At 39.9% G+C, this 15,057-nt stretch overlaps 1 protein-coding gene across 4 annotated transcripts in view; it reads right to left on the bottom strand.

Moving 5' to 3' along the window:
• tafa5l (TAFA chemokine like family member 5, like) overlaps window positions 1-14,835 on the bottom strand; it is a 79,875-nt gene extending 65,040 nt beyond the window's left edge. For 3 of the 4 annotated variants that reach the window (XR_008648732.1, XM_055222944.1, XM_055222943.1), the window contains exons 1-2: window positions 14,212-14,321; window positions 13,891-14,125 (exon numbers count right to left, since the gene is read on the bottom strand). Coding sequence is in view for 3 of the 4 variants with exons in the window: in XM_055222944.1 (XP_055078919.1) it covers window positions 13,891-13,987 (97 nt within the window). In the remaining variant the exon portion in view is untranslated. Of the gene's footprint in view, window positions 1-13,890 lie in introns of all 4 variants that reach the window. The other variant, XM_033969688.2, reaches the window with a different exon arrangement.
• Window positions 14,836-15,057: the final 222 nt, after the last annotated feature.

Genomic DNA, 15,057 nt, shown 5'->3' with positions numbered 1-15,057 from the left:
CTTCCTTTAATCGATGTTATAATGATGTTAAATTGTTATAACTATGACCAGTATAAAATATGTTTAAGAACAAAATCTTACAAAGGCCTTGTGAATGAGGCTATGGATGTGGAAATACTGTGCAAATCAATGTGTTTCTGACAGATGGTGCTGTTTATAGTAATTAGGACCATAATCATATGTAATACAAGGCTCTTTAGTTTTGAGCATTTGCTAAATGTCAAATCATTTCATACTGTTTAGCAATATACGCCAAATGAAGCATGACTGCAGAGTGCAATTCCTCTAAATAATACTCCCATAAGAGTTCGAATTATGCAAATAAATTTTATTGGATCTAATGATTACTTAGATCTCCTCATAGTCATACCATGAAGAAAATGTAGAGGTAAAAATAACTGTTATCCATCTAAATCCGGAGTCTCAAACTCAGATTAGCTGGGGACCGCAGGAGGCAGAGTCTGGGTGAGGCTGGGCCCCTTCAGGTATTCCACAAAAAAAGCTTTGTCAAACGTCATCGCTGTTTTCAACATACATGAGGAAATATGCCAATTCTTGTGGATTTTACGGATATACATTGTTATTTGTTGAATCATTTGTGATGGGAGTAAACAGCGCGAGTGACACGTGTGTTTGGGGTTTATCGATTTGGCGGTACCTTCTACATGCAAAATGGTAATGCCACACTAACATTAAACTTTCATATTGTCCTGCAGGCCACAATTGGCCCCCAGCCCGGGAGTTTGAGACTCCTGATCTAAATTGTAAACTCAGAATTAGACACAAAAAATGTCCTAGCTTTAAAGGTGCATGTTACTTTTCTGGTGGAGGATCTGCCACCTGCGTATCTCCATGTAGATGCTTGGAATGTTCCATAGTATGGCATTAAACTTGTACCTCTATTCTGACACAAGGAGACAACATCACCAAGTCAAGTTTCAAGCCTGATCTGTGAAGAGGTGACCCCGCTCACAAGAACAATGCATGTTTTTCAAGACATTTTTAGCAATAAAACCTCCTGTCTAAGATACAGATACATTTAATGTCAATGTCCAGGCAAAATAATTCCTTTTATATGAAGGTATGCAGGTGGTAGCACCCAACCGGAAAAGTTACATAGTGCTTTTTTAAAGTCATTAAAGCATTTACAGTGCTTGTATTTTTCAACAGTAAGAATTTTATTTTATTTAACCTTTATTTAACCAGGAAAGTCCCATTGAGATTACTAATCTCTTTTTCAAGGGAGTCTTGGCCAAGACAGTAGCACAGTTACATTACATTACACACATACATTTCAACACATCATAAAATGGATTCTTAAAAGCAATTACAAATCATAGACTTAATTTCCAAACCTTTCAACATAGATTTAAACTGACCTATTGCAGTCAGTTCTTGTCATTTCAAGACTTTTTGTAAATTATTCCATGTTGAAGGTGCAGAATATTGAAATGCCACTTTACCAGTCTCTGTGTGGGCACTTGGGACAGACTTAAGACAGAAAAGTCTGAAACAAATAAAGATGATGATGATGATGATGATGATGATGAAAGAAGCATGCAGTTTTGTGATCGCAGAGCATAATGTCCATCTGTTTTATGTTGAATATACATGCTTAGATATGGAGGGAGCAGACCCATAATCCCTTTGTAAATGAACATGTGCCAGTGACTTAGCCTGCGAGTGTCCAGTGCTGCCCAACCAACACATGTGTACAGTTCACAGTGGTGTGTCCGAGGCTTACAGTTTCTGATAAATCGCAGAGAGGCATGATAAACGGAGTCCAGCAAGAAGAAGCAAGCAGAGCAGGTAGAAATAGAATTAGAACAATTCAAAATGATATACTATATAGTTAGAAAGCCCAACCCTCTATAGACCAGTTTCCATTCATACCCAGAGTGGAAGTACCCCACTGCGCCAAGACCTGTTATGATCCTCTATATCCAATGAAAGCCTGTATCTATGTCTGCTCTGAGTGACCAGGGACACCATCAAACAGCAGTCTGATTCACCTGAGCATATGCCCCAGCCAAACGCATCTCATTATCTTAACAGCATTTCTAGCTCGGCACACAGTGGGTAACGTGTAATGGTCCTCCAGGTGAAAAAGGCAGCTGTTGTACTGACACCCGTCCTACGCACTTTCAGACTTAGCTATGATCTTCTTTTGCTAAACAGTTTTGGCACCTAATGTGGCAGGCTTTAAAGAACACATACTATGTAGTCTTTTGGCTTTAATACCACTTAAAATATGCTTTTGGTCACCTTTGGATAAGTATTTCACATTTTCTAACTAAAAACAATGTCTACATTTGGAAAACACACAATAAATTACACTCTGTTTCCAACTAGCTATCTGGGTGTTGGAGCTCCCTCTGCTGTTAGCAACAGGAATGAACAATGGGAATAGAAACAAATGGGCAACATGAATGCTATGCTAATAAAGCCATGTGTTTGTTGTGAACACAGTTTGACCATAGAATGAGTCCAGTGACGGTTTATGAGCTTATAGGAGTGATCAGGATTTTTACCTGTGTCGCAACAATCTGAGAAAATGCAAACAGAGCATTTTTGAGTCCGCAGAGAAGGACTTATGGATTAATGAAACAAGTGTGAATGAATCAAAATACAACTCCAGATATGTATTTGATGAGGGGACAACAATATAACACAGCATAAAGTTAAAAATATTTCATCCAATGTGTGTGTTAACGGAATAGTAACCAGTTGCATGTGATTTGAATACTCCACTAGCTTCATCAATATGTATGTGAGAGCAGCTAAAGTTCAGGGACTTGTAATGGTGTCTAACTATGCAATCTCCAATCCAAGTCTGTCTGGAGTGGGCCTGGGGGAAGAAAGTAGTCACTCTATTATAAGACGCTTAGGGCATAGGGTCTCATGACTTCTCAGAGTATACGATTCAACTTTTTGGCAGGGGCTCGAACTGTATACTGGATGTGAAATATTAATCTAGAAATGCTTTTTTGTTAATGGAAGTGATGAAAATGTGGATTCCTTGATCTGGAGTAGAGGTTTAGGGCTGCTGAAAGAAACTGAACTGCTGGCGGTAGTTTATTACAGACACAGGAGTTTTAATTTAGTCAAAAGAGCTGTTAAATAGCACAGTAAATATGTTAAATTGTCAGATTCTATGTATTAATGCTGTATACACAAAAATGAAGAAATTTGAGTGCATTTTATCTTTACCTTTACACCTTTGGCTACTGTGGGCATAGGCAGTTCTAAAAGCAAGAAGTAAAGATGTTTAAAATTTACAACCCTTGGAACACAGACACTGTCCTTAGTCAAATAATCAAATATTTGAAAAGACACAGCAATCTGACGAGAAAATGTATCTATTGGCAAGCTTTACTTAAGTCAGGTCATACCCCAAAAGAAACTTTTGGCCAACAAAGTGTAGAAATTAGTCAAAATTTGCTTGGACCAGCACAGTGTATGACCAGCCAGTGTGTCTCACTTGTATGTATGGTCACAGCATGTTATTTAAAGATAAAACAAAAATGTACTTAAACATCACAAAGGCAGTGCCAACACCCCAAGCACCATCTAGTATGTGCTGCTTGGGTAACACTTTATCTTACAATACCACAACATGTTAATATTGTAGTAAGGGGTTTGGTTTAGAAGTAGGTACATAAAGGTTTTATTGTTATATAAAAGCAAATTATTTTTAAAGTTTAATTGTTGCCGAATTACGTACTAGCTTTTCTTTCCAAACACAGCAAATAATATTCTAGCAAATTCAAGCATTCATGGTTCCAGGAATAAGCTGCAGCTCTCACAACCCAAGGACAGTTTTTTCTCCTCCTCAGAAAGACTGTTCACGTTGATTGTTGACGTTTTTAGAGCTGCACCACACACTTGACTATGCAAAGACCCAGTGGGGCTGCAGAGGAGAAGGAAAGAGGGCTGGAACGTCTGAGATGTGCTCTATTTGCCCAAATTTAATTCTCATGTCAGGTGTGTGGACTCCTCCGCCCACAGGGAATGACAAATTGAAACTTCTCATAGCAAGCGGTAAGAAGGTGGACCCTTGGGAGACAGCCCAAAGTCGACAGGACTAGATTGTTTCACGGGAGAGCATCGCGGTGTGGGGTGGGCTAATGTCACTTCAGGACCTGAAGCTCTCTAGACTTTGCTAACATTGAGAGCTGCTTTTGTGTGACATTGCCCAGGGCTCTTTTAAATAGGAAATATTCAAGAGGGATCTGACTGTTGACCTCCACCCGGAGGACCCAGCCCGCAGACCTCTACCAGGAGGATCCTCATGTGACTTACCTCCATCCATAGATCCCTAAAAGTAAACAAACAGCAGCCATGCCAAAAGATCGCCAAAGTCCACTGCTTCCTGGCTGCTGTTTTCAACATAATGTTACAAAAGTTAACATTGTTTTACACTAAAGACATGCCCAAACCATAATCTTAACCAGACACACAGCCTATGGCAACACATTCATGGACAAACTACATCAAATACACCTACGCTGATATGCCTACACTCTCGCATATGTATGCCTATAGTAACAGTTATCGTTTTTTCTTTGTTATTGTGACATGCCTTAACCTGCTAATTAACCTATGCAAGAAGAGTAGAGCAGAGACAAAACAATGCTAGTTCATTTCAAACAAGAAATTTAATCTATTTACTACTTGTCTACTTCAAGCATTTAATATGCTTGAAGTGTTTCGCTCTATTGAAATGAGCTTTATCACCTTCAGTGACCTTTAATAGACAATGAACTAAGGCAACAAATGATAGAAAATGTCATTAAGTCATTTAGTAGGGTCCTCTGGGTGGAGCTCTGCAGCCAGACTCTCTAAAATATTCCCCTTCGATGCCAGGTATGTCATTGGTGGGACATTCTGGGCACTTCTGGGGAGAAGTGGATGATGTATTCAAGCTTAAGTATTTATTAGAAAAGAATATTTCATGAAATTATAACCAAGCTACTGTAACTATTACTACTACTGTTACTATGTATTTGTCAGCTTGGATTGTGGTTTGTTTAATCCCTTCAAATAAAAAGATGAAGTCTAAACTTTCAATTGCACTTTCCATCTGTGTCAAGACGGCATTAATTAATGGAAAGCAGCTGACAGAGCAGGCAGAACTTGTAAAGTCAGATGACGCCGCATAGAGTCTTGTTAAAATAGCCTGTGAAAGAGCCATACACCCAGTCATTGTTCTGAGAGACAGGACTGGAGTTGGAGAGACAGGAGCAGCGTCAGAGAGACAGGAGAAGCGTCAGAGAGACAGGAGCAGCGTCAGAGAGATAGGAGCAGAGTCAGAGAGACAGGAGCGGAGTCAGAGAGACAGCAGTAGCGTCAGACAGTGTCAGCCCTGGCTATCGCCTATAGTAATAAGCCACCACACCCCAACAGTGCTTCACTTTCTATTTAAGTCTAATTTCATTTATTAATTTTCATGTTGGCAATTTAGACTTATAGCCTATCACAGTAATTATGTGGCTGTAATAAAGTGGACAAATGATTCTGTTATAACAAAATGCATCATTGTGTTGTTTTCACAGTGTTCTAAAAGTTTATTTATTTGGGCTATTTTATTTCATTTCGAGCTACAAAATCTTAAAGTGCCTACCCTCCAAGGACAACAAAGGGTTTTGAAATTTTGCAAGCCCTGAAGCAGTATTAAGCTACTTCCTACTCGTGTTTATCTCACAATGCCTCCTTTTGATAGAATTCTGTCCTGGATCAGTGGTACAGGTTGCAGAAATATGACAATGGAGGATACACACTGATAATCTGTTATGGCTGAGCAAAGGCCAGGAGCCAAACGCTAACATTAGCTAAGGAAAATGTAAGGCACAGTGAATCACTCGATGTTTGACTTCACTTTGCTCTTCATATTTGGATGCAATCAAAGACACAGTTAGCAAGACTAGTACTAAGTGCAATGTGTAATTATAACAATGATAAAACTTACAGCAAATAGGAACAGATAACAAACATGGGAGCTGGAAGAAGACCCCTGTCCTAAAGAAAACTGTACTGTTAATATACACAAGTTAAAGTCAGGTACAGCCATTTGATCATGTTTCCTCATCAAAAACATCCCTGGAGGTGTGTTTTATTCACACATGTTTAGCACCCTCTACTGAGTTCTTGTGATGTCATGTGATAATACAGGAAATGCTCCGCTGTGTTTTTAAACTCACTAGAATCACTTGGATAATTCCAGCCCTGGAATTGCTAGTTGCTACAGAATAAAAGGTAAAAGGTAGCTGTTAACTTGACAACTACCAGTTCATGACATCGCAAGGGGTAACAGAGCATTTTGAGCTTTGGAGATGTAGACAGAAACAAAATACAACTCCAGTTATATTTTTGATGAATTAACAACATTATAACATGGCTAAAAGCTCACAAGAGTCAATTTTGAGCAATATAAGGCCTTTAATGCCCTATGCTCAAGTCCAGACACAGATCTATCTACATTTCCCACCACTCTATGATCATTATTTTTCACCACAACCAGTAAAAAATAAAATATGTAATTAAAGAACAAGATATAATAAAAAATGTTCTAGTCTTTTCAATAACACTACAATTTCATATATTCTCAAATTTGATTATTACTATTTGCCATCATCTTCTAACATTACTGTGACTAAACTTCTGTTAGCTACTTGCCACAAGGTCAAACACTACTTCTGCTTATTGAGAAACAATAATAAAAAGATAAGTTTTATTCAGATGTACTTACAAAGAAAGATTATACTGACGAAAACCCTGCATTGCTCAAATTATTTACAGCACTCTGCCAATAATCGAGCCGTTTCAAGCACACTTCACTCCAAAGAGAATAACAATGCGTTGACGCACGGAGCAGCCCGCTACACTCAACCACAAGGGATTCAACGCCAACAGGCCAAGATGAATTCATACTCATGCACCGATGAAATATGAGCTTTGTGTGCTGCCAAATTGATTTAGCTGTAAAAAGTCTTTTCATTTTGTTCTATAAAGATGCTCATACTATTATTGCTACTGCCTATACTGTACCGAGCCCTGGATGATTTGCTTACAATTTCTAGCCAAGGTCATAATCAAAAGTGGGACCTCCCTGTGAAGAAGACAGGAATAGAAATGATAATTTTCACTTCAAAAAACAGTAAGTCTCCTCTGCTCTGATTACTTTAATGCTTGGATGGATAGGGGCTGTTCAGTGAGTTAAAAGAGAATAGCAACCAAAGAGTTTGAAATTCATCAGACTGATGTCCTGTGAAGACTTCCACTCCCACACAGCCAGTCATGTGTTTAAAATTAACAAGGAACCATAATAGCAGCGCTTATGTTTTATCAGGATGAAAAGTGTCTGGTTTGATACAGCTCTTGAAGCACAGTTACCACATAGCTGTACCACAAGCACAACTTTTAACAAACATGCATTTTCTGTGCATCACTTGGTTGTTTGTTTAGGCAAAATAATAAAGCTGCAATAAAATTTTAAAAAGAAAAAACTCAAAACAAATGACATCGACTTCTTTATGCCTGTCTGTCAATGTATGCCTTCTGCTCTTCTTTGCAATAGTTTTAATTAGCATCCCAGTAAATTAATTTTCTACTGCATGATATTGGGGGACACTGTCTGTAATTTCCTACGTAGAAAATCCATAATGGCTGGGAAATGCTCCAGTTATATAATTTCAAATGCAATAATATGCTCTCATGGAGACTGCACAATCGGGAGGGGAGATTGGATGCTCCTCTACGTCAAGAGGATACAGTGGAGGTGGCTTGGGCATCAGTTCTGGATGTTCTGACATGACCACCATGAAAAGACTCCAATCACAATTTTCTTGTGATTCTCCAGTATGCAAAGGAGCGTGAATCTGTGCGAGATCTTGAACTGATGGGAGGAGTAGGTGATGTTGATTAGAGCGGCTGGTATATTAGCTAAATCCTTCAGTGTGATGGCGTACCTTAAAGGCTGATATTTTCTCTATGACCTTGATAACAGTTACCTGAATCAGTGTAATGCAAATGGAGCACACAAGAGTTTGAGCGGAGGAGCAGGAGACTGTGGGTGAAACGGGAAGTTTGGTCCTAAACATCTGCCTCTTTGACTTGGGTTGAGGTAAAAGGTTTTTAGATTTTTTTATTTTTTTATTTTTTTTGTATAGCTACAGTATTTTGCTCAGGTGATTATTCTCATTAGGAGATATTACTTGTCTAAGATCAAACACACCATGTCACACAAAACTTCTACCTTCTACCATCAGCAGTAAGACAATGACACAGCACTGGACTGCCCATGGAGATAAAAAGAATGGAGCTGCGTAGTGTGCGAGTCAGTGAAAATTTAGTGACACAGCTTGTGGACATATTTCATAAGAGCCTTGTCATTGGCATCGACAGCTTGTGCAGCCGGGCCCTGACAGGATACATGTGCTTCTCCTCTGCAGGACAGTTATTTACGTCCACATGCACAGATTGCAGCACTCAAACAAATCAACGTGATGCGCTAATTATGACATGTTCTCAGAATGCTTGAATGAACAGCTGAATAACACAGGCTCGGGACCAAAATGACCTGTGCATTTAATACTAAGCATTGTTATCATGCATTTCCCAACATTTAAAGTTACTTGTAAGTTTGAGTAAAAGGACAAATCCCATCTGTTCTTATTCAGCGTCATCCATAGGTTTTGTCTTCCTCAAAGGCCTAAGCCCTCAATCTGGCAGTTATAACCCAGCAGGCCATTACTCTACCCCTTATAGGCAACATATATGCAAAATCGACTTTTAAGAATCTTTAACTATGCTATAAATGTTTCCCATCATCAACATTAACCTCAAAGTTGTTTTTAAGTGATTCCTGCATGATTATGTAATCGTTTTTGTCCTTCATTTGGGCTCAATGAACTGCAAGTAACCAGAAGTCAGTTTAGCCATTTCTATCATTAAATCATTTTAGAAATAATTATCTACATGTCATAAATTATAACAAAAAGATATCACACCTCTCTGACTCCACAGAAACTCTGCTTAATCACTTATCACAATAATCATTTAAAAGTAAATGTGGTGATGTGATGCACACTCTCTTCTAAAGCGGTAAAGGGAATTTTAAATTTCTTTCCATCGCCACATAACAGACTCAATAGCAGATTCAATAGCCATCTACACTGTTATGACTCACCACTTCTTACTGCATTGACAATTGTGTTTGGTAAAGCTGTCAATATCCTGTCTTGTGCCTGAGGGCTTTACATTGCACTTTTCTGGTGGCACCTGCTTGTCTGTTGTTGCTTTGTCTTGAATGTTGTTCCACAGTGTGGCATTAACCTAGCATTTGTTTCATATTATTTCACATAGGCTTATTTGTGCTTTAAATGATAGTGGTGATAGTGATAGTGATAGTGATAGTGATAGACACGCAAAATGGTGCAAATTTGATCTGGATCAATCATCACAATATTGATTATTACAGTAAACAGATTAAAGCCATGGCCAGTGGTATGTTGAGCTCCTGTTTGCTGTTGAGTATTAGTAACACAGTTAACTGACCTGCACTCACAGCAGTCCCCAAGGCGAGTGGTCGGCAAAGCAGACAGGGCTGCCACTGCTCTTTGGCTGCACCACTGAAGCGGAAAGCAAGGAAATCCAGACATTTTCAAATTTATCGTTGAATAAACTGGCAACGTGGCGAGCGTCTGACAGGCCATTTATTGTAGCGGGCGCTGGCCCAATGGTGTGCTCGGGCAGGTCTGCTGTGCTTTGATTTCCTGTCTTGGGAGCTGAGACAGATGAGCTATAGCCAAGGCTCTTCACAAGGCCTTACCTTCCTGCCCACCGGTCCACTACTCTCACTCCAGTTTCTCGGCTCACTTTGGTCCCTGTGGAGAGCTGCAATCTTGCTGATGGACAACTGGTGAATTTGATTTAAATTTGCCTGAGATCAAACTTCATAACCCTAATTCCCCTGTAACAGCAGTAAATTTGGTTCACATCTGACAAAATTGTGATGAGAAAGTTCTCTTTCTGGGGGTGTACTAACTGGCTACTAAATGTGCCGTTCATGAATAGTGTACAGTTTGGTACACTCTTGTACCAACGTTGGAAGAGGCAGGCCAATGCAAGTACAAGTACAGCTGTCATTTGCATTACAGATCTTCTGAGTAAAATGTCAATAAACTTAAAATGTAAACCTCACTGACTGCCACATCCATGCTTATCTTCTGATAAATGTGATGCAAAGAGCAAAAGTTTGAGGCCTCTTCTCTGCTCCTTGTAAGTTGCATGTGTTTTGTAAAACAAACAGAAGAAAACATTAATTCATGCAGCTGTGCTTACTTGGTCTTTTGCAACAGATTAAATGCCAGCAGGGGAAATAATATCTCCCCAATGTACCCTGTGCATGGCCTGGTTATGATTTTCAAAAATCTGAATGTACTACAGAACAATCGTTTGACTTGTTGTCTAATAAAAAAAATACAGGTTGTTGACTAGTCCACTACTAAAATAATTTTTTGTTTGCGGCCCTAGTTTGGAGAGTAGAGATTTGGGCAAACTGAGTAGCCTTATCATGAGGAAAATGTATCCACATTGCACGAAGTCATAGAGAGCTATCTTATGAGACTTCTGAACATAATTTACATGCAGCTTTCCAAACATCAAGACTGGACAGTGCGGCATCAAAACGACTCGGCAAGAGCAAGAATACTCCATGCTCCATCTAAAACTTCAGCTCAGGGCTCTAGGTTCTGAGTGAACAAAGTGTCAAGAATGTTGGGTAAAAGGCATAAGCGCAGCTTTGACAACCAAGAAATATCAGGAATACAAGGTGTGGACTCATTAAGTCATGTTTATACAATAAAGCAGTAATCGTGGCCATTTCCACAGAAAATGAGTCCATAAGGGATGTGCGAGGGAAGAGGACAAAGTTGTTCTTCACATAATATGGTAAAAGCTTCATTCGGGGGTTACAAGAACAGGTGGGTGACAGGGCATTTTAAGACACAGTAAATTAGAAGCAAAGGGAACACATTTCAACACACAGACAGTTCATTTTTCACATCACTGTCTACTTTTGTAGTCGGCACACTGCCAAAGACACTATCCCTCCTCCACAGCGGTAATTATACTGCCGGCCACTGCTTGATTAAAAGATCTAATCTGCAAACTTAGTGTTCGACATCTCCCTATGTGTCCTAGCACGTTAAGCTTGTACTAGCCTTTTAGAGTGACACACTGTTTAGACGCATGGAAGGCAGCCAATGGCAGGATGAGAAACATCCACTGGTATTGGGAATTAGAGTGCAAAGTGTAATTGCACAAATGGATGTTAGTAGCAATAGACTTTGTGGGGGTTTAAAAGATTCTAAAGCACAATAAACATTTGTGGCTGTTTGTTGAGGAAGAAAAAAAATGGAAATAATAGTGCATGCACATGATGATTAGTCATAGTGGCACAATACCCATACTGCAAAATCAGGCTTTACTCAAAACATTAACACAGCGATATCATGACAGACTCCTTGTATCATGATATTCTTACTGTAAACAATGTTAATTGATTCTGAATTGCTAAGTCATATATAGTACAATAACTACATGCAGACAACTGCATTACAGTGCTTTAAATGCTGAGCTGAAAAACAGTGTTGTGGTATTAGGGATCCTGTCAATGCCAATGTTTTGCTAATTAGCAAAATGAAAACAAATTTGGTAATACACGTACCAAAAATAATATTTAGAATACTCATTTAAAGTAAATGTATTCTGATATTCAGAATATAGTTACTTTTCTGAAGTAAAAGAATTACATGGCGGTACCTGATCACACAATTTAGGTCCTCAACTGCGCAAAATTAGTGAGAAAAAACAAAACACCACTTTTGTGGTGAAGCATGTGTACTTTTTTTCCTTCTCCAGTCAGTGACAGGAAATGCAGAACAAACAGTGAAACAAACATTCAGCCATTTTTAATTCTATGTTGCGTTTTTACACTAGAATTTAAATGCAACTCGATGTTAACGTATTCCAAGAATTCAGAATACACTGCTCTGACTGGACCATGTACCAGAATATGTTACAAAATACATTTCAATGCAGGTATTCAATATTCTGTAACTAAATTTGAAGTATTCATCCCATCACTGGGTACTAGAACAAACACCACCTTAAAATTGGGGCTATACTGGGACTGAACCCGGAACTAAGCATGGACAAGGCCAAAGCTAAACCAGGACTAGAACAGGACCAAGTAAACATGAGGATACAAACCAACACTGAAAAAGCACAAGAGTGAAGGCACCCTTAATCTTGAATCCTGTATCTGGAAACATACAGTAATGTGAGGTTCGGCAACACCCAGCCTTATATGGTGCAAAGTGAATGTAGGATCTTAATTTTAATGCGTTGTATAAATAAGCTGTGTTAGATGAGTTTATTTGAAGTATACTTGCAATGTGTTATTTGTATAGAAGTGCTGGTGCATTTCTATACAAATAAACATTGATTGAATGTAACAGTCATGTGGTATATGAACCCACTCTCCTCACAAAGGGACATCAGCTGAACCGCAATTGTAGAACCAATACCTGATCCTGCACATTTTTATAGATCAGAGCCAATTGGCTCTGTGCACAATTGAGTCCGGCTAGTTCCCATCACAAACACAGTAGGCTAATCGGAGCCCCTTCCACTTCTATTAAAACTCTAAAATTATTTGCTTTAGGATATATTTTAAAAATGAATTTTGTCTTCTCTTAGACTGTTACATTCTCTTTGGCACATGGCCACCGACAGGTGTGGTCAGTCTGATGAATCTGACAGATCTGTCAAACTAATCACGTCTGGAACAACAGCTAATCAGTGACAGCTCTAATGAAGGTGGAAGTTCGTCTACTGAAACTTGTCAGATAAAGAGCTTTTTTGCCCTTTTTTGTCTTACCAGAAGAAAATATAAATGAATATTAGTTCTGGGACACACCTATTTTTAAACACAGAAGTGTCATCCAGTGTAGTACTCAAATAATTCATAAAGTCGTTAGCAGGTACAAGTAGTCCTATCAGTGCATCGCTATAGAGGAACTATTTCAATGCTGTGGCACTACAACTAGTAAAATACCTAGAATTATAGGGAGTGCACTACGTTCTGCAGGTTTTCAGGTGTTGTAGTAGGTGTTAGGTCACAGAAGCCATGACAACAGTGCGTTAAAGAGCATGCATTAATGATCCCTAAAAAAGGCCAAGCAGAAAATTTAAAAAAAGCACATTGATAGGCCTATGTCCTCATCAAAGTTCTATAGATGACACGGTTGATTGGCATTTAAAGGCAACATGATTAGTAGATTAACCTCTTAACATTCTTTTTAACGCTTAGCTAAAATTACTCCCACACTGAATTACTGAATTACTTCAAACTGAAGCTGCCTATGAAGCCCTATAAACAAAGACTGGACACTGAAGTGAGTCAGTGCCAGAGGGACATCTCATTTCAAATCCCAGCTTTTTGGAGTGAATATAAAGAGTAAAGATGCTGTTGGGAGACATTGACTGATAGGCAGTAGATTGAGCATTTGTTGGGTTCTGACAATTCCCTAAAATGAGACTGGGATTGAGATTTGACAGGAAATAAGTGGGTTATAGCTTTCATTTAATCTTTTCTGCCCAGGAGCTTGATAGTTTGTTATTCTCAGGGAACAAATGCGGACAAATGTTAAGGGATTAAAACTTTGCTCTTTTATGAAATGCCACTATATCTGTAGCCTACAAGGTCACAGATAGCAGCTTTATGTGCTTTTCCCAACCAGTTGGATCGACCACCGGTGTACACCTGCACCCCAGAGGAACAATAAGCGCTAGATCCCATTAATAGCTCCTTCTGTGTGGACTTACCCTCTCTGAGCAGATGGGAGTAGATGAGCCAGAGGAGCAGCAGGCAGCAGAGTGACGCACCTCCACCTGCGGACAGCGTCTTCACTCCAGACTGCATCCTACACCTTCAGCTCTGTCGGCGTGGGTAATCCAAAGTTTGTACACTCACACGGCTTCAGATGTCACCCAAATCAGCGAGAAAGTGGCTAATCCAGTGGGGTCTCCGCAGCCTGTCGTCGGCATCCATTTTGAGCTTCTAAAAAAGGATAGGGAACAGATGTAACCCCCTTTTTAAAATCCCTCTGAGAGCCGCATATCCAATTAGGCTTTTTTTTCACTCACCAGGCTGTAATGTCACCAGTTTGTTACAAGTTCTCAACTAAACACAACCTACTGTACTTGCTTATGTTCATTTTGAAGTGGAAATGCTTGGGTCCCCCGCAGTTTTGCCCCGTCTCTCCTCTGCCGTTGGTGGTGCCGTCGGTGCCGTTGGTGTAAATCAGCACTTGTGGACCCGCTTAACGTCTTCTCTTCCCACAGCGTCGCGATTATTATGAGCCAACCTGCAACTTTAGGACCGCTTGTTCGGGTAAAACAACACACAGGCTGGGTTAAGTTGATAGAGGCTGTAGGTGTCGGGGGCTTCAAAGAAAAAAGCCGCTTAAAGGCGCGAAAGGTTGTGGACCCGAATCTCTCCGGAAAATCCCGAAAGACAAACCGAACTTTACCGCACGAGCGCCGTGTCACCTGCGCGAGCCCTGCTGAAGATTCGCAACCGTTGTAAGAAAAAGTAGCCTATTCACGCTCAAAGTAAGGCGCTATTTCCAATTATTGTCATTCATAAGGCGTTTTGGTTAGGTTTTTCAGGCGACGCCGTGGAAATGCATGCCTTCCCTCCTCTCGGGGAGCGCTGTAACCGGAGTTAGCTGGAGTCCACTGCTCTCCATCTGCTCGCCTCCCTCTCTCTCCATCGCGCACGGGTAGGCTAAAGAAGCGCCCATAGCTCGCACGAACACACACTGCGTCCTACTTCCTTCTCAAAGTGGGGGGAAACTTTAGGCTCCGGGCGATAAATTCTAAATTGAAGACACGAAACCTTTTATTCCAGCCTCGGTCTTGGAGATGTGCTGGTTTTCCATAGGCTTCATCCACGCGTTGTTCTAGCGTTTTACAGGTGCCATTAAAGCC

Source organism: Periophthalmus magnuspinnatus, chromosome 7 (assembly GCF_009829125.3).
Source record: "Periophthalmus magnuspinnatus isolate fPerMag1 chromosome 7, fPerMag1.2.pri, whole genome shotgun sequence".
Lineage (NCBI taxonomy): Eukaryota > Metazoa > Chordata > Actinopteri > Gobiiformes > Gobiidae > Periophthalmus > Periophthalmus magnuspinnatus.
The sequence above is the reverse complement of the archived record's forward strand: the minus strand, read 5'-3'. Positions and strand labels throughout refer to the sequence as shown.